The sequence below is a fragment of the Narcine bancroftii genome, chromosome 5 (assembly GCF_036971445.1).
Source record: "Narcine bancroftii isolate sNarBan1 chromosome 5, sNarBan1.hap1, whole genome shotgun sequence".
Lineage (NCBI taxonomy): Eukaryota > Metazoa > Chordata > Chondrichthyes > Torpediniformes > Narcinidae > Narcine > Narcine bancroftii.
This window is the reverse complement of record NC_091473.1, coordinates 140,463,917-140,484,072: the sequence shown is the minus strand read 5'-3', so window position 1 is coordinate 140,484,072 and position 20,156 is coordinate 140,463,917. Positions and strand designations below refer to the sequence as shown.

At 43.6% G+C, this 20,156-nt stretch overlaps 1 protein-coding gene across 4 annotated transcripts in view; it reads right to left on the bottom strand.

Moving 5' to 3' along the window:
* rpap2 (RNA polymerase II associated protein 2) overlaps window positions 1–20,156 on the bottom strand; it is a 123,668-nt gene that overhangs the window by 8,443 nt on the left and 95,069 nt on the right. For 2 of the 4 annotated variants that reach the window (XM_069939229.1, XM_069939232.1), the window contains exon 11: window positions 885–7,810. In XM_069939229.1, the coding sequence (XP_069795330.1) occupies window positions 7,663–7,810 (148 nt within the window). In that variant the 3' untranslated portion in view covers window positions 885–7,662. Of the gene's footprint in view, window positions 1–258; window positions 835–884; window positions 7,811–20,156 lie in introns of those variants that run through there. The other 2 variants (XM_069939230.1, XM_069939231.1) reach the window with 2 other exon arrangements.

The following is a 20,156-nucleotide window of genomic DNA, read 5'->3' as shown; positions in this document are numbered from 1 at the left end:
GGGCAGCAACCTCCTTTGAAGAAGACTGCAGAGCCCACCTCACTGACAAAAGGCAAAGGAGGAAAAACCCAACACCCAACCCCAACCAACCAATTTTCCCTTGCAACCGCTGCAATCGTGTCTGCCTGTCCCGCATCGGACTTGTCAGCCACAAACGAGCCTGCAGCTGACGTGGACTTTTTACCCCCTCCATAAATCTTCGTCCGCGAAGCCAAGCCAAAGAAAGAAGACTAAAGCAATGCACACACACACACCAGGTTAATCAACAAAAGGCTGGTTTATTCAGACTTCATAGGTTTCTTTTATATACCACATGTCCCGGGCTCCATGGGACAAGGTGGGACATCACTATGAGTTTGCTGCCAATCCACGGGACCAGCAGGTTTAAATTAAGCCTTGTGAGTGTCCCGCGCCTTCTGGCAGGAGACTCAGCAGATCAACTTGCGTGCGGTCCATTAGGCGAGTATTCAGCTGTCCGTATTATGGTTCCGCACACCCGCAGAACCTCGTGATACCGTGCTGTGCGCCCGCTCGGCCTGCTACACGGCCACTACATCAGAACCATTTCTGAGCAGCCACGTGCATTTCGTACCTATTGCCAATTAGCTCACTAATTGGCAATTTTTCTCACTAATATTTTAATTAAAACACAATTTGCAGATGATTTATTTTGATACTGCAATCCAATATTATTTAAATTATTTTTGTTGAATAATATAGCTCAAAAACAAGTAGTCTACCACTGGATTTTGAAAATACATTGCTCCATTTATCTTTTGGAAGAGACAATTATGGTTTATTATATTATTCACTTCAATGATGTCTTGGGCTCCACTGAAACAAAAAAAAGATTAAATAAGATCATTCTTCTTGGAAACAAGAGAAAAATTTCAAAATTCCCATTTTATTTGTTGGCTCTAGCATGGACCTGATGGCTGGAAGATCTTTGTTTGTTATAATTAACACCATTAATATGCAGCAGATAAATTATCAACATGATTATTGTCAAGGTTATACAAAACTTTGTTTCAGATTAAATCCCAGTGAAATATAGTGTCCTTGGGAAATACTTTCATCAGTATTAGGATAGCTCCAAGAAATGTACTGTAGCGGCAGCTACAACCAGATGGGTTGAACAGACTGGTTTATTGCGGGCTGCTGGGCTACACTTATACCCCCAGCCCGGACCTGGCTGAGAACCGTGCTGGAGGGCGCTAACATCACCTGGGCTTCACGTGATCCCCCAGTGCGGGCTTCTGAGCCCCGTGCTGGGAGGAAGGGAAAACCCCCGATGGCACAATTTTGGTCGGCTGCCCCGCCGTGTGGCTTATAAGCGGGGCTGGTTCACCTGCCTAGCAGTGAGCTGCCACACAGCCCTCCCCCCCAGAACCGGCGCCAATGTCCTTTTTCACCGGGCAGCCTTGCTTCTTGGCCTGGGCTACGACCACAGGCTCGGTAGGATCGAGGTGCGCTGGCTCCAGTCTGTCCACGGTAAACAGCTTCCACCTGCCGCCAATGTCCAGTGTGAACATAGAGCCAGAACGCTATACAACCCTATATGGCCCCTCGTACGGTTGCTGCAGAGGTGTCGTGGTCGGGCCCCGGTGAACAAAAACATACTCCGCGGAAACCAGTTCGCCGGGAACGTGAGACAGATGGGTGCCATGCCTGGGCAGCGGTGGGGGTTCGAACGAGTCCAAGTGTGCCCTGAGGTGAGGAAGTAGTTTGTGCGGCGACCGCTGGGGATTGTGAGGTGCGTTGACGAACTCACCAGGTAGTGCCAGTGGCACACCGTAGACCAGCTCAGCAGATGAGCTGACGCCTGTAGATCTTCCTTGGGAGTGGAGCGGATGCCCAGGAGCACCCAAGGCAGTTTGTTCCCCTAGTCGGGACCGGTGAGGCGGGCCATGAGCGCCGACTTAAGGTGGCGGTGGAGACGTTCGACCAGTACATTGGCCTGCGGGTGGTAGGTCGTGGTGCGGTGTAGCTGGATCCCCAACCTGTTGGCGAGCTGTGCCCAGAGCGTAGATGTGAACCGGGCACCCTGATCGCTGGTGAGGTGACCCGGGACACCAAACTGGGCGACAGTGCTTGGGAGCAGGAGTCGGTGGAGGCGTCTGGCAACGGGATCACATCGTGCCAGCGAGTGGTGCGGTCTACCATCATAAACAGGTAACGGTTGCCCCGGGAAACGGGTAAGGGCCCGATGATGTCCACGTTAATGTGGCTGAACCATTCCCGGACGTGCTCGAACCCCTGTACGGGCGTCCTGGTGTGCCTGTGCACCTTGGAAGTCTGGCAATGGATGCAAGTTCTGGCCCAGCCCGCGATCTGCTTGCGCAGCCTATGCTATACGAACTTTTCTGCCACCATCCAGACCGTGGACCTGATAGACGGATGTGAAAGGTTGTGGATGTGACGGAAGACCTGCTTGCGCCACTGCTGGGGAACCACTGGTCGTGGGGTTCCCATGGTGATATCGCACAGGATGGTGCCTTTGCCGCTCGGAGACGGGAGGACTCGGAACCACAGGCCTGTGATGGCGATCTTGAAGGCCCTCGTCTCCTCATCAGACTTCTGGTCCCAGGTGAGCTGGTCGAAATCGAGGCCATGTGTCAGCGTGCAGATGGCTGGTCACGAGAGTGCATCGGCAACCACATTGTCCTTCCCCGCTTTGTGTCGAATGTCGGTGGTAAACTCTGACACGAAGGAGAGATGACGCTGCTGGCGGGCCGACCAGGGATCCTTTGCCATTGCGAGGGCCTGGGTGAGGGGTTTGTGGTCGGTGAAGATGGTAAAAGTCCTCCCCTCCAAAAAATAGTGGAAATGCCGCAACGCTAGGTACATGCCCAGTAACTTGCGGTCATAGGCACTATATTTGCGTTCCGGCGGGCGGAGCAGGCAGCTGAAGAATGCCAGCGGCTTCCAATGTCCATTCACCTGCTGCTCCAGGATGGCACCGATGGCTGTGGCAGAGGCATCGACAGAGAGTGCCATATGCAGGTGGGCAAGCATGGTGGCCTCAAATGCAGTGCAGGCTTCTGGATTCCAAGCGAGCGTTTTGTGCTTGGCTGTGATGAGGGCGAATAGCAGCTGCATGATGCGTGCAGCTCCCGGGATGAAGTGGTTGTAAAAGTTGACCATACCCGCGAACTCCTGCAGCCCCTTGAGGTTGTCTGGGTGTGGGAACTCCCTGATAGTGGCAACCTTTGCAGCGGCGGGCATGGCTCCTTCGGCCGTGATGGTATGGCCTAGGAACTGCATGGACTCCTTCCCGAACTGGCACTTAGCTGAGTTGATGGTAAGGCCGAAGTCGGCCAGCCGGGAGAAAAGAGCGCGTAGGTGAGCCTTGTGTTGCGCCCGGTCCTTGCTGGCGATGAGGATGTCGTCCAAATAAATAAAGATAAAATCCAAGTCCCTGACCACAGAGTCCATGGCGCTGGAAGGTCTGAGTGGCATTCTTGAGCTCGAACGGCATGCGCAGGAATTCGAACAAGCCAAAGGGGGTGATGATGGCCATCTTGGGTATGTCCTTAGGGTGCACCGGGATCTGGTGATATTCCCGCACCAGGTCAACCTTGGAGAAAACCTTCGCACCGTGCAGGTTGGCCATAAGGTCTTGGATGTGAGGGATGGGGTAATGGTCAGGAACTGTTGCCTTGTTGAGCCGTCGATAGTCTCTGCAGGGATGCCAGCCGCCGGAGGCTTTCGGGTTCAGGTGGAGCAGCGAGGCCCATGGGCTGTCGGACCACCAAATGATCCCCAGTTCCAACAGATGTGAAAACTCCTCCTTCGCCACCTGGAGCTTGTCAGGCGGGAGCTGGAGTGCCTTGGTGTGAACTGGTGGGCCCTGGGTGGGGATGTGGTGGAACAATCCGTGGCGCGGTGAGGCAGCGGAGAACTGTGGCTTGAGGAGTGTCGGGAACTCGTCCAGGATTATTTGGAATTTATCTCTGGTCGTGCTGATCATGGTCATCTGCGGTTGCTCTGAGGCGAACGGCCTGGAAGATACGGGCGTCCACCAGGTGCCTACCTTGAATGTCCACCAGAAGTTCGTGTGCGAGGAGGAAGTCTGCATGCAGGATGGTGATCGGGAGGGACGAGACGGTGAACCTCCACGTGAAATTTTGTTGGCCAATCTAGAAGTGGACTGTCTTGTCTCCATACATTTGGATTTCTGTTGCGTTGGCTGCACAGAGGTCCACGAGGTCGGTTCCTGGACTCAATGGCTGTGGCCGTGATGACGCTGATCTGGGCTCCAGTGTCAACGAGGTACAGCCGGCCGCTGACCGAGTCCTGCAAGTAGAGAAGGCTGTGTCTTTGGCCAGCTGCCGCAGCCATTACGAGCAGCTGGCCTGGTCGTTTCCCTGGAACGAGCAGGGCTGATGACACTTCCGAGTCTTGGCTCCCCAGCGCTGGTGGTAGAAGCAGAGGCCTGGAGCAGATGCTGTGGCCTTGGTTATGCTCTTGGGGGCCCCTGAAGGGGCTGGATGCTCTACCGCAGCGCTAGGTGCGAGCTTGGCGTGGTCATGCCTGTGCCTCGTGACCTGCTGGACCGCTGACCCCTACGGGAATCGTGCGAGCCATAGCTCCTGGGCCTTCTGGGTGACCTTCCTCAGGTCAGTGAAGTTCTCCTGGACCATCAGCAGCTGGATGTCCCCGGGCATATGGTCGAGGAAAATGCGCTTGAAGAGTGGGCAGTTGGCGTGCTCACCCATGAGCGCAAGCATCTTGTCCATCAGCTCCATTGGACACCTGTCCCCCGGGGCGTCGAGGTGCAGCATCCAAGCAGCACGCTGATGTCTGGATAATTTGAGGGATCCGGTTAGCACTCGCTTGATGGTCTCGTATTTGTCTTCGGCGGGTGGGTGCTGAACGAGGTGCAGCACGTGTCTGGCAGTGGCCTGGACCAGGGCAGCGACCACAAGGTAGAATTTGGTCATGTCGGATGAGGTGGAGGTGAAACTGAGCTTCCGCATGGCCGAACCAGGTCTCCGGCTCCTGAATCCAGAATTCAGGCAGTTTCACGGCTATAGCGCTGATCCCAGGCTCGCTCATGATGAGTTTAAATACGTTTGAACCAGTCGGGGTCACTAATTGTAGCAGCAGCTACTCTGCTCCTGCAATAACACACACAACCAGACGGGTTGAGATCAGTGAGCAGACTAGTTTATTGCGGGCTGCTGGGCTGCACTTATACTCTCAGCCCGGACCTGGCTGAGAACCACACTGGAGGGCGCTGACGTCAGCTGGCCGTCACATGATCACCCAGCGCAGACTTCTGAGCCCCGTGCTGGGAGGAAGGGAAACCCCCCGACGGCGCTGTTTTGGCCGGCTGCCCCGCTGCGTGGCTTACAAGTGGGGCTGGTTCACGAGCCTAGTGGTGAGCCGCCACAGTACATGTATTACCTGTTACAGCTCCTTGCACTATAAACAAAAAGACCTTAAATATAGTAGGGAATCTGTTTCTATCCCAGAGATTGAGAGCTAAAGTTTTGAATTCATAATTTTTTGCTTGAAAAGAAATGTTCAATTATTTTAGGCAGAGTCCCTAAAATGGAGAACTGTCAGATGCAAATAAGATGGATGCAAATAAAGCTAACCCATGCACTTCTTAGCTCAATGAAGACTGATGGGCAAGTGAGGAAAAGACAGTTTCGCTGTTTATCACAACTCCTTCACATAAAACCCGTATAATCTACACATGAAGTGCCACTAAAGAGACATAATTTATGAAAGTCTTACAGCATTGAAACAGGCCCTTCAGCCCACCTAATCCATGCTGACCATCGAGCACAGATCTCATTTTATTTTCGCCTCAGTGCCATCAACCCCTCAGATTCCACTGCTCGCTGACCTGCTAGGGGCAATTTACACTGGCCAATTAATCTAACAAGCTATAATTCTTTGGGATGTGGAAGGAAACCAAGCACTCAAATCATGGAAATGAAGTAGGTCTTGCTACTGTGACAGAATATTTAGAGGTGGTTTGGGAGGAATTGTTAGAGCAGGTTGCACATAGACATTTTAAAATACAGACTATTTGCAGGACTTTTGCAGGAAGCAACAAAGTATTGACAACAGCTTGCCTGGGAGAGCATGTGATCTTTGCAGGCAGAGTGAGTGAATAGTTTTGCTCTCAGAGAGGGAGGGGGTGAAACAGAGAGAGGAATCACAGAAATTATTTCCAGAAGGACAAAGCTGGTAAACTTTGGAAGGCTATCTGGTCAAAGGAAAAGACTGGCGATCTGAAAGGTGACCTGAGAGAAAGAGGATCATCTGGAGAACCCTGAAGGGGGCAAGTTTCGTCAGAAAGACTGATTGAGAAGGAATCAGTTGCGGATGTCCTGGAAAAGGAATCTCTCTCTGAAAACCAGCAAGAACCCTCCTGAGTGGTAACCATTTGCTTGTTAAGCACCAAAGATGGGTGAACTTTGTTAATGCTAACATTTGTGCACAGTACAAGAATTGCCTGCAACCAGTGAGATTACTGTGATCCAAAGAACTTTTCTAATCTTAAATATACATTACACATACCTATGCTTAGTATTAGAGGGGGGATTAAGTGGGTTAGGTAGGTTAAGTAAGTAGGTTAAGTAATAAGTTAAAGTTTAATTCTGTTTTCTTGTTCAAATGTAATTAAAAACAACTTTTGTTTAAGTCATCCTGTGTTGTGATGCATATCTATTGCTGCTGGGTTTTGGGGTCCTCTGGACTCTATAACACTACAAATTTCTGTGACACGTGGAATTCTGGATACATATTTGTTATCCTTAGAAGGAAATACCTACCTTAAGAGATTTTATTGATGAGAGCTAAAAAAAAATGGTGTAGACTGGGCCAATATATTCTCTATGGTTGAGGAGAAAGGGAGATTCTGAGGGAAACCGAATCCTTTGATCGACAAGAGCTAAGAAAACAGTGTCTGGATAAAGGTCACCAAAAGGACTGAGATAACAAGGAATTTCTCCTTTGCTGCTGGCTATGGATTCTGAGTCAAAGGGAATATTTAAAATTGAATGTATTGGTTTTGGAAATTAAGGAAAATCAAGCTTAATAGAGTTCAGGAGGAATGTGGGAAAAGGTTAAATAATTCTGGCCTTACGGAATCGCCACTATATCCTATTATTTTGACATTTTTTATATTCTTGTACAAATGGATTTCAAAACCAATACAAGTGTTGGGAGTTCTCTAATAACTTAGCAGTTATTATAAGGTAATGCGAAATTTGCCTTGCTATGCATGCACAGTAAAGGAACAAAATGTCTATTTATCTTGGTAACAATAATGTCCGAAACAAGCTGGAGAAATGATGCATGTTTATCATCTATGTAGTTAGTAAATTCTAATTGCTTCTGTGCTGTATCAGTGTCAAATGAGGAAGAACATCTAAAGTAACAAACAAATAAATGCCCAACAATAAGCAGAAATATAGGGAAACAGATGTTAATACAGTAGCCACAAACGAAAACAAGATGGAAAGGTTTCTAAATTTAAAATTAAGAATTATCTCAAAAACTATTCATCTTTGCAAAATTTATATATAATTTAGTAAGAACAAAGCTGACTAGAGCAGTGATTTTGTATTTGCATAATCTGCAATTTCAAATATATGCTTTTTTAAAATTTTTGTTTATAAATGCTGGTTCCTGACCCTACCCTCAATTATCATAATTGCATTTGAAAATGTTCTTCAAGTTCTCCAGGTCTTCAATCTGGATATGAAATTCTTTCAGAACAGTATATACACACAGTTCTGGTGTGAGCTTCTCCAGGGAGTCCTGAAGTTGTGAAACCTTCACAGCCAGCCTGCAACAACAAAATTCAGAAGGGAAGAGCTTTAAAAAACCTGGTATGAGTTTAAGATTCATGCAACCTTTTGAAAACATTTTTTTTTATTGTCCATCTGACAGGACAGAGATTTGATGTAACAATGTAAAATTTTTCAATTGCTGAAGAATAATTATAGGCCAACTGATAAAAAAAATCAAAATGGGTAAATTTGGTGCCCCAAGTATTGGGTCTTGGAATACATTGTCAGGGCTGGTGGTGCCAGCAACTGGTGCAATATGAACATTTAAAAGACTATTAGACAAGCACATAGATACAAGAAATATAGAGGGTTTATGGGTGCCATGTAGGGAAGGTTTAGTTTGTTGAGTAGGTTTCTATTGGTTGGCACAACATTGCTGGCCAAAGGGCCTGTACTGTGCTGTTATGTTCTATGCAAGTTAAGTAATCTCAGGTTAACAAGTATTTCCCACATTATAGTATACCAACGTTGCTTAAGAAAGGCAATGGTAATATGCACAACTTTTAGGGGTGGTACGGTCGGTGTAGTGGTTAGTGCAACGCCAGCAATCGAGACCGGGGTTCAAATCCTGCGCTGTCTGTAAGGAGTTCGTATGTTTTCCCCGTGTCTGTGCAGGTTTTCCCCAGTGGCTCTGGTTTCCTTCCATTGTTCCCGGGTGGGGCGTGTAGGTTAATTAGGTGTAAGTTAGACGGTTATGGACTCGTGGGTTGAAATGGCCTGTAACTGTGCTGTATGTTTTCAATTGTAAGAAAGCTTAAAACCTTTGAACCTGAACTTCAATATGCCTATCATATACCGTATTTTCACTCATATAACATGCAAACACATATAACATGCAGAAAATCATAAATTGTGTAAAAATATTTTTGTATAATGTGCACACGCATATAACATGAGTGTAGAGTTCTAAATTCCGATTGGTAAAGCAATTTGCATTTAAATAGGACATGAGACAAAGCACATATCAGAATCTGCAATAGTTAATCTCCCACAATTAAAACACTCAATCAACTCCCCCCAGAGGTGTCAATCGCCCATAATATAGATGATATTCTGCTGCAACGTATTAACAAGCTTTGGAGAGGAATCAATTAAATTGATCGAAGACAGGCTTCAGGGTTAAGCAGGATTTCAATTCTAATGTTGCTTCAAATTAGAGGCACTTGATATGTTATTTTTCTCCCTCAGGGACAGGTCTGGACAATTAAATGTTTATAGGAATACCATGGCATTCAGTACAAAGAGATATTCCCCTGCTATAAATCGTGTCCATTCTTTATTTGCCACTATAATATTCCCACACTCACTATAAATCTGCTGTGCGACTTTCCCACGGCCGCTATTAATTGTGCATGTTCTTTCAATGCTGCTATTATTTTCCTACGCTCGCCATAAATTGCCAGTTCGTTTTTTGCACAATTGTGCATGTTCTTTCAACGTGTAAAAATATTCTCGTATAGTCCACACATATAATGAGCGGGGGGTTGGGGGGAGGGTGTACCTGGTTTGTAAACGACGGTACTCAAGAACTGCATAAATTGGATTTGAGGTGCTGCTGGTATTTTTTGCAATTATGATGCCTTACAATACAACAGAGAATACATGGAGAGCAACAGAGAAACATCCCCAGGTGCTTCACAGGAATGATCTCAAAATTAATTTGAACATCCATTCAAGAGTAAAGCTGACTAAAAACTTGGTTGAAGAGGTTTCAATAAGGATTAGTGATGCAGAGTGGTCGTCCCTCTGTTGTCATTTGCCTAGTTGAGTTTAAACTTTATTTTTTGCTTTGTATATTAGAGACCAGAGAGAATTTCAGATACATCACCAAAACTGTGTGATGCAATCAAACTCTGCATTATCCTACTAATCACCGATTTAAATTCAAAGCATACAACTTCAAGTTTCAACTTGAAGCAACAATCTGCAAAAATCTTGAGCCTCAAACATTCAGGCTTGCAAGATGTCAAGTTAAACACTATTTACCAGAGAGAGCTATTATCTGAAATATCTTGCAACATATGGGTAATGTAAGTTTTCCATCCACTTGCGACTTTCTGTAAACAAGCTGTTGAGGGTTGTATAAACAGACATAAACCCACACCTCTTTAATAAAAAAAAATGAGCAGGAAGAGTATCTAGGAAAGGTCATGTGGATTTAATGCAGCATTCCTACTGCAACCTAAATTATCACCCATATTAAATGTCTAAAAAGGACAATTTTTTTAAATAGCAAGAGGAGGGATTGGTTTTATCCCAATAGCAATAGGTTTTATCTGTTTCTTCAAATTAATTACCTGAGGTTAACAGAATAGAAATCAGTTCACATTTCTTCTTCTTTGGCTTGGCTTCGCGGACGAAGATTTATGGAGGGGGTAAAAAGTCCACGTCAGCTGCAGGCTCGTTTGTGGCTGACAAGTCCGATGCGGGACAGGCAGACACGGTTGCAGCGGCTGCAGGGGAAAATTGGTGGGTTGGGGTTGGGTGTTGGTTTTTCCTCCTTTGCCTTTTGTCAGTGAGGTGGGCTCTGCGGTCTTCTTCAAAGGAGGTTGCTGCCCGCCAAACTGTGAGGCGCCAAGATGCACGGTTTGAGGCGTTATCAGCCCACTGGCGGTGGTCAATGTGGCAGGCACCAAGAGATTTATTAATAATGTGTAAATAAACAAGAAGATTTGTTGCTTAAGAGAAAGAAATGAAGTTTGTAGTCTTGAAAACAGTTTTAATTGTCATTGAAAGGTTATTGATTATTTAAATGTTTCATCTTACAGACGAGTACAAAAGTAGTGTGACAAAGTTATTGAACTAGTATGAAATCAAGTTCATGTTCAAGGTCACCTGATTGTGTATGTACAATCTGACGAGAGCGTATCTCTGGACCATACTGCACACACTCAGGCACACAGAGCATCCCACACACAAATGTCAATAGAGTAATCAAAATAAAAATATGTAAAAATAATTTACATATTTCTCGGATTATTCAAGAGTCCCACCACCTGCTGGAAGAAGCTGTGCCCTGGCCTGCAATCCTGGTTTTTAAGCTCCTGTACCTCTTCTTTGAAGGTAGTGTCTCAAAGATACTGACTGGATGGTAAGGGTCCTCGATGATACTCTGAGCCCTCTTTGTGCACTGCTCCCCATAGATATCGTTAATAGAGAGAAGGGTGACTCCAAAGATCCTCTCAGCAGTTTTAATCACCCTCTATACTGACCACCGATTCGATGCTTTGCAGTAACCATACCACACCCTGATTCAGCCAGCTTGCACATTCTCTATTGTGCTCCTATGGAACATTGTTAGGATGGTGGTTTGTAGCCTTACTCTCCTCAACTCCTAAGGAGGTGTAGGTGCTGCTATGCTTTCCTGATTAATAAGGATGTGTTGTAAAGGGAACAAGTTCAAAGTCTAACATGGCAATTACTGGAATTTAAAAATTCAAGGAGTTAAATAAATTTGGTATAAAAATCAGAAAAAGTGGTCATAAAATTATCAAACTGATACAAAAACTACCTGGTACACACATTCTTCAAGTAAATCTGAATCCCTGACAGCTTCTTTATGTGCATTTCCCAAATCACTGTAACTCTCCTGTATAAAAGGGTCAGCTCATTACAAAGGTCACTGGAATGGACAGTAAATGCTGGATTAGCCAGCAATGCCCATATCACATAATAATTAGAAACAAACATGGACTAAAAGAAACATGAAGTGCGTAAATACCAAGGGATCCAAAGTACACAGGTGAGCAGTGACACTTCATCTGTTTACTGAAACATTTGAAGTTTACGTTTGCACAGATTATACGGCATTCAAAGCAGGATATAAAATATGTCAGTGGCATCTCAATGCAATACAAATTTAGGACAGAAGAATTGTTTTGAATTTTATTTCAATTCTTTTTATTTCCTTAAAAATCATGTTTAGGATTAAATATGCAAAAATAAAATTCCTAGATTCGAATTTACACCCACAAAAAAAGGTGCAAAATTTTATTTTAGATTTTTTTAAAAATTACTTCAATTTTAATAGGTTTTAAATGCCATGAATGACAGAGACATGCTGTCAACTGCTAAGTGAATAAGCAATTCTGACAGAAGAAAATAAATCTATAAGAAGTTTATCGGGGACATTCAGGGACGTGCACAACACCAGTCAAAGCCCTATTGGTGATGATTATTGTTAATCAAAGACAAAGGAGATCAGCTCCCCACTTTCAGGTCAGGCTAATAAAACCATGAAAATGAGGCTGAAAGTGGGGACCTGACATATCTGAAGATTGACTTAGACGCCAAAATATATGGTAAATGGAAAGGCAATGTTTCACCGACACATGCACAGTGACCAAGGGATATTATGTCTTGTTTAAATTTAGAAAAAATTAGATATGCTGCAATTGATTCAAATATAAAATTTCAAATGATGTGGGGCTCATTTATGGACTATATTGTTAGTGTTGATTTGGAATTTTGGCATGGCGCTTACTCTCCACAAGATTATGCCACTTGATTTTTTTTAATGTCAACCTTGTTTAGGAGAAGGGGTTTAGAATTGATCTTTTTTTTTTGTTTTTTTTTCTATATTGTAACTTTTTTTTTACTAGTTCTATAGCTGATATAATTGTAGTGTTAATTTTTTTTTCTTTTTTTGTACAAATATCAATAAAAAATATTTTAAAAAGAAAAGTGCAGTGTTACAGAGAGAGATTTGTTAGTACAGAGCAAAGACAACATTATTTAACTGGAGTGACATTTTTCAGGAGTCCGATAATGGCACAAAAGAAACGGTTGAATCTGGTGGTGTTTGGCCTTGCATTTATGAATCTTCTTCCTAACAGGAGGTGGGGAGTGGGGTGGAGTGAAGTGATTGTGTACTGGGTGTGATGAGTCTTTTAATATTTTACCTGAGAATGCTGAACAGCTCCTTCGTCTTGCTGCCATTGAGGGAGAGGATGTTGCCCAGACACCAAACCAGTGGCCCCTCTAACTTCCTTTTATATTCCTTCTTATTGTTATTTGAGATCCTACTTATGACGGGAAGTATAGATGGAGTTGATGGAGGGGAGCGTGATTTATGATGGTCTGAGCTTTGTTCGCGAGTTTCTTGCAGTTCCCATCTCACCCTAACACGATACTTTTAATGGCCCATCTGTAGAAGTTGTTGAGGGAAAAAGGTGGCCTGCCAAATTTTCTCAGGCTTCTGAGGAAGTAGAAGTGCTAGAGTGCATTCTAAGCCACTGAATCGATGTGGATGGCCAAGGTCAGGTTGCTGGAGATATTTACTTTCGAAACATAAAGCTGTCTGCTCTCTCCACCTCAGCACCATTGTCAAATCAAGTCAAGTTCATTGTTATCTGACTGCACAAGCACAACCTGATGAAACAGCACTCTCTGGTCCCTGGAGGAAAACATACAAAACACACAACTAGACACAACACACATACTGACAAACAACACACATGCAGGACAAGTACTTCATCAATACAAAAAAATAAATATAGTTTTGTACACATTAGAGTCTCGAATGGCCAGCATGAGCAGCTCCTTTGGTTGTTCAGCATTCTTACTGCCCGTAGGAAGATACAAACAGGCAAGTGAGAATGCTGAACAGCTCCTTTGTCTTGCCATTGAGGGAGAGGAATACCAAACCAGTGGCCCCTCTAACTTCCTTTTATATTCCATCTTATTGTTATTTGAGATCCTACTTATGACGCTGGTGTCATCTGTTAATTTATGGATGGCGATGGGGCAGTTTGGCCACACAGTCATGGGTATACAGGGGGTAGAGCAGTGGAGTGAGTACGCAGGTTGTGGGTCCAAGTGTTGAAGATGATCGTGGAGGAGGTGCTGTCATCAATTCTCACTGATTTGGACTCTTCATTAGTCATTTACTAAGGAGGTTCAGGAGGGCAATGTTACCGGCCACCATCTTAATAATATTGTACAGGAGCACAACAGAGAGTGTTCTGGCTGGCTACATCATTGTGTGGCATGGTAGCTGCAAAGCACCAGATCGGAATTCAATACAGAGGGTGATTAAAACTGCTGAGAAGATCACTGGGTCTTTCTTTCCTCTATTGACGATATCGAGAGGGAGCAGTGCTTAAAGAGAGCTCAGAGAATCGTTGAGGACCTCTAGCATCCAGCCCGCAGTCTCTTTGAGACACTACCTCCAAGGAAGAGGTACAGGAGCATAAAAACCAGGCTGGGAAGCAGCTTCTTCCCACAGGTGGTGAGATTGTTGAACAATCCTCGAAACACACAAATTATTTATATACATATTTATTTTGGATCATGTATGTATGTCGTTTACGTGTAATGTGTGTTTTGTATGTCCAGAGATACGCTGTTTCACTGGTTGCATATCTTGACAATAAACTTGAACTTGATTGCAGCCTACAGGACAGGAAGTCATGCATGGATCCAATTCCAGAGAAGGGTGCTTGAGGCCAAAGTCCCAGAGTGTGGGGATGTTGATTTGAAACTATTCTGCAGAAGGTGGAGATGAAGTTGATGCTCAGTAATCTGACATTGATGTTTTTATTGTCCAGCTTCAACATAGTTCCGGCTCTTTGATACAAAGCCTTCTTCAGTGAAGGAAAGTCTTGGAACTGCCTTCTTCACCCCCTTGTCTACTTGTGGCAACATGTTCAAGAAACTACTTCGTGAGTCGTGAGCACTTGGTGGAGGAAAATATAAAATGTTGTATCATTATCAATGGGTGAGCCTACTTGCAAGCTAGTATAGCCATTATAAATGCAGGCCTGGGAATGTCCAGTTCAGCTAGATAGCCATTATAAATGCAGGCCTGGGAATGACCAGTTCAGCTAGATAGCCATTATAAATGCAGGCCTGGGAATGTCCAGTTCAGCTAGATAGCCATTATAAATGCAGGCCTGGGAATGTCCAGTGGGAATGTCCAGTTCAGCTAGTATAGCCATTATAAATGCAGGCCTGGGAATGTCCAGTGGGAATGTCCAGTTCAGCTAGTATAGCCATTATAAATGCAGGCCTGGGAATATCCAGTGGGAAAACTTGATTGACTAAGGGTTCACAGATTAAACAAATTGTTGCAATTTGAATGTGCCACATTAAAGAAAATACAAAGAGAAATGATGATGATTTGGCAGCAACGTGAAACTGTATTCAAGAACCCGCAGTATGTGACAATTGATTGCAATGACAACATGTCAACGTCAATTCACGTACAGTGAGGGAATGGATTCAGTCTCTCTGCAAGGTACTGGAATACACTTTCCAACCCGTTCCAAAGGAGAGTGAATGCACTATTTAAACATAGTTAGGTGTGGTGCACTTAGGTTACTCTCAAGATTCAATCTGCAATGTAAAGTGGAATATTATATCTTTCGCATCATACTTCCCATAAGGATGGCATTGTACCAACATTTCTGAATGAATTCTGAAGTACTTGATCGAAAACATAAGGTTAACCTCTCAGAGGGAAAAAATCATATAAAAGTAGTAGGTACAGAATACATTAATACCAAGAACTGGGCCTTAAGATACAAACGTACCCTTGCAACAGTTCCTGCGTCTCAGCTGAGGGTGGCAGTCTCAATGACAATATCAGCTAAGCTGAGACACATGGGTCAAGAATACCAATACCGGAACAAACAAAAATACTCCAGATTTAGTGGTGAGTTTGCCATGCATTTTAAATTAAGATATTAATATATGGTACCTGCTGTTGTGGTTAAAGACTGAAGTTATCTCAGAACAGAATCAGAGGAAATTTTCAGCAGATCAAGTTCTTGTTTGTTCTGGAAACATTCCTCCTTCAAATAACATTAGTAATAAATGTATTATCTGTATATACATCTTATTACTGAAGTGGCCGAGTACACACCAAAGATCTGTCTTATTTGATGATATAGCATGAAAAGGGAAATGCAAATCAACGACCGCCGACCCATTATATTGATGACTTGATCGGGGCTGCCTTATGCACCCATGATGAGCTTGTCAACCTCATTCACTTCACATTCAACTTCCACCTCAATCTCAAACTTACTTGGTACATCTCCAACAACACACTCCCCTTCCTGGATCGCTCTGTCTCCATCTTGGGAGACAAGCTTTCCACCAACATATTACAAACCCACTAACTCCCACAACTACCTTGACTACACTTCCTCACACCCTGTCCCCTTCTCCTATGACCGTAGGAGGTGCAACACTTGCACCTACAACTCCTCCCTTACCATAGTCCTGGGCCCCAAACAGGCCTTTTGAGTGAAACACTTGCAAAATTGATATACTGCATCCGGTACTCCCCTTGCGGTCTTCTCTCCATTGGAAAGTTCAGGCGCAGATTGGGAGACCATTTCGCTGAGCAACTTCGCTCCATCTGCACCAGTTACAGAGATCTCCCATAGCCAACCATTATGTCACATTCCTATACTCACATGTCTATCCATGGCCTTATGTACTATCCCACCACCACAATCTGTAAATTGGAGGAACAACACCTGATTTTCTGTCTGGGCACTCTCCAGCCAGATGGCATTAACATCAACATTTCTGGTTTCTGCTAACCTGCTCTTCCCTCCCCCTTTCCCCCTCTATTCATACCGCCCATCTTTGCGATTACGCTCCCCCCACTCTTTTGTTCGGACGCTTGCCGATATTTTTCTGTATCTTGATGAAGGGCTCAAGCCCAGAATGTCGGTTATGTATTTTTTTTTACCATTGCCACATGAAGTACATTGTTTGACCTGCTGAGTTTCTCCAGCATTATGTTTTTACTTCAACCATGGTGTCTCTACATATTTTCATGTTTTACTAATGCAAATCAAATGGCATGGATACATCTGAGAGAAGTAATATAATCCTGCAGTAATGAAAGTTATTTTTCTCTTTCAGCAGATTTCCAACAATGTGCTTATCCGGCCAAATGGAAATTAATGGCAAGACTCAGATGATCAGTTTCTTCGAATTTGCCTTCAGAACTCTTGAGCAATTCCATATGAACTAATATTGCCAATCTGCTCTGCAGAAAGGCACAAAGTCTGCATCAAAAGATCAGCACAGGTATATATTATATATTGGGCTACAAGTACATTCACTTTCTTAAGAACTATCAATGATTTCACCACGGACGATCTATTAGCCATCACTGGGGACTAGTCTTGTGAACAGAGGCGTACTAGGTAAATGTATTTTTGCTTACTGTAATCTTTGTCTCTGGAAATAATTTATCATTGTTAACCTTACACATGGGTTTGATAGTGGCCTTGCAGGAGGTACGGGTATTATCCATTGTTAAAACAACTGTAACTACTCAGAGGGGCTTAACAACTGGAGCTATAGAAATGTGGGGTGGGAAATGTTGGGTTAAAATCTTCCAGGTTACATAAATGTGAAGCAGGTTCAATCAACCCGCTGCCAAATTGCTACGTGGGGGGGGAAAACGGATTGTCATAAAATGTTGATCCCCTCATATAAAACTTATTTGGGAGATCAAAACTCACTGCAAACAATTCAAACCAATTCCTTCCATTAAAAAGCAGCCTAAATGTCAAAGATCCTTCATCACTTAAATCCTCACATGCTCACTACAGTCAAAAGAATGGTAAATTTATATCTAGCAATGCAGCTTTCCTGAATGTATTCTCCAGGGTTATGAGTTTCCATTAGAAGAGATTAATATTTGATGGAAGATCCTGAAAAGGCAATGGTTATCGGGCAATCGATTTGAACAGTTTAAAGTGTTTGTTCAAAGCCAGTAAGTGTATTAAATAAATTGACTACCATTATAAACCTTAATTTTATATAGAAAATTCTGGTAATTTTTGAATAATATATCTGACAGTCCTACTGCTCAAGACCTACTGTCAAATCTAATTGCCTGAAAAAAACTTGAAAAAAATAACAGATATACAAAGGAGCTAAAAATATTGTGCCAATACGATATTGGCTTAGACTTTCTCATTAAAAAAAAAACTGTTGGCTGTATCTTCACAACAATGGAGAAATGTGTGAGCAAAGACTTGCAAGTCCAGAACTTTAGAATGTGCTCCAGTGTTCGGCTGCTCATCAAGTGGAGAGGCAAGCTCTGCAGTTTCCCAGAAGAGATACTAGGAAGTCTGCCTGCTAAACCACATTAGAGATTGTGCATCAGATATGTTTATTTTTATTCAGTTCTGACTACCATGGAATCAGAGCATTACAGTTTAGATACAAGCCCTCCAGCCCTTTTAGTGAGGGACTATTAACCATATAACCATATGGAGCGGAAACAGGCCATGTTGGCCTTTCGAGTCCGCACCGGTTCACTGAATGAATATTTCAAATTTTGTGGTACCACCAATTTACTTGCAGAGTGACTATGATTCAGGCCAAAAATCAATTCTCAATTTTCTGTTTACAGTGGCAGCTGCAATCAGTGAGATTGTAACTTCCTAATTAAATATTAAAAAAAAGAAATCCGAAATAAAAACAAAATACTCGAAACAAATCAACAGGCCAGGCAGTGTCTGTGGAAAGAGAAACACATGTCGTTTCAGATTCTGTACTCTGTCAGAACTGGGAAAAGGAAAATCAAATTAGCAGAGGTTGTTTAGTTCGTTAGTTTAGTCCCACTGAAGTTTGCCCAGTCCAAATCCATCCATATTGCTCCTGTTTAAATTTTTCTTAAATGTTAAAATTGAGTCCGCATTAACCACTTCAGCTGGCAGTTCATTCCGCATTCCCTCCTTTCTCAGCATGAAGAAATGACCCTGAATGTTCCCCTTAAACATTTCTTTCACTCTTAACAATGAGTGAGTGTTCGTGGATTAGCTTCCAACATTCCCACAAACTCTGCAGCTGTACAGACTCCAATTCAAACCAGGGTCGGCGACGGCGGTGGTGACATGTCGGAGATCCGAGCGAGGACAATGAGTGCCTGGGCAGGTTCTGCAACAGTGGCGGCAAAGTGTCGGGGTTCCGAGCAGGTTTGGTGACGGCGGTGGGGAGGTGTCGGGATCAGTGACGTCTGATACAAATATTCCGCTACTTAAACTGGACTGCAGGACAGATATCCGAAAAATGCAGTTAACTGATTAACGTCCAGTCTCAAGCTTTTCGGATAATCAAAAACGTACCGTAGAAGGAATGGGAAATGAGAGCCTCAGGGTGTGAATAAAAGCAACCAAAAGCAGAAAATAAAGATGAGAAAGAAAAGTGAAATTGAGAGAATGAGAGAAAATTGATAAATAGAACCAAGGCAGTAGACTGTGATGTTCTGTTTAATAAATTTAGCTGCAAAACATGCCTCCAGAGGCTAGTTGCGCACATTTGCTGTTGTCCTATTTAGGGCATGGATGGATCTATTGGTGTCCACTTGTTTGTACGTGCTGTTTGTTCCAATCTTAAGCAGCAGAGCCCTGTGCCAAAGTAGTTTAGAACTTTAAAGGTTCAGAAAATGCTTTTTTTTTTGAAAAAGGAAATCTGGAGTTTTGTAGATGATGCAAAAATTAACATAAATAAAGCTACACCAAGGCTCTAAGAAAACTCAATAGTTCTGGCCATTCATCTTCATCAAAATGAAACTGAAAGTTCAAGTTTATTATCATCTGACTGTCCATAGACAATAGGTTGACATGGTTAACATGGCGATTAGCACAACACAATTACCACCGGGGTTCATATCCGGCACTGTCTGTAAGGAGTTTATACATTCTCCCTGTGTCTGTGTGGGTTAGACCCTGGTTTTCCAGTTTCCTGCTACCCTCCAAAACGTATGGGGTTGGAGGTTAATTGGGTGTAATTGGATGGCATGCGTTTAAAAGACTGGAATCGGCTTCTTCCATGCTGCAGTAAAATTTGAAATTTAACCCAATGTAACAGTGCTTCTCTGAATTACAGTGAACACCCATATACACAGAACATAATAATCACATATATACATAAAGATTTAATTGAAAATAAATATTTTGCGATGATTTACTTAGTTATAATATACTGTTCATCAATCTCACAGCTTGCTGGATGAAGCTATTTCCCAGCCTGGCAATCCTGATCCTGATGCTGCTGTAACTTCTTCTTGATGGTAGTAGGTCAAAGGTACTGTAGAAAGGGTCTTCTATAATTCTTTAAGGTATTTTTAAGCAATGCTCCTGGAAAAAATTGTTTTTAATAGAGGAAAGGGAGGCCCTACTGATCTTCTCGGCTGTTTTGATAATCCCCTGGATTGACTTGCTCCGTTGCACTGAACCACCCAATTATGAAGCCAGACAGGACACTCATCTGTGCTCCTGTAAAAAAAATTGTCACGAAGGGGGCCAGTAGCCTTGCCCTCCTTCGGAAGTTTAGGTGCTGCTGCCCCTAATGAGGTGCTCTGGG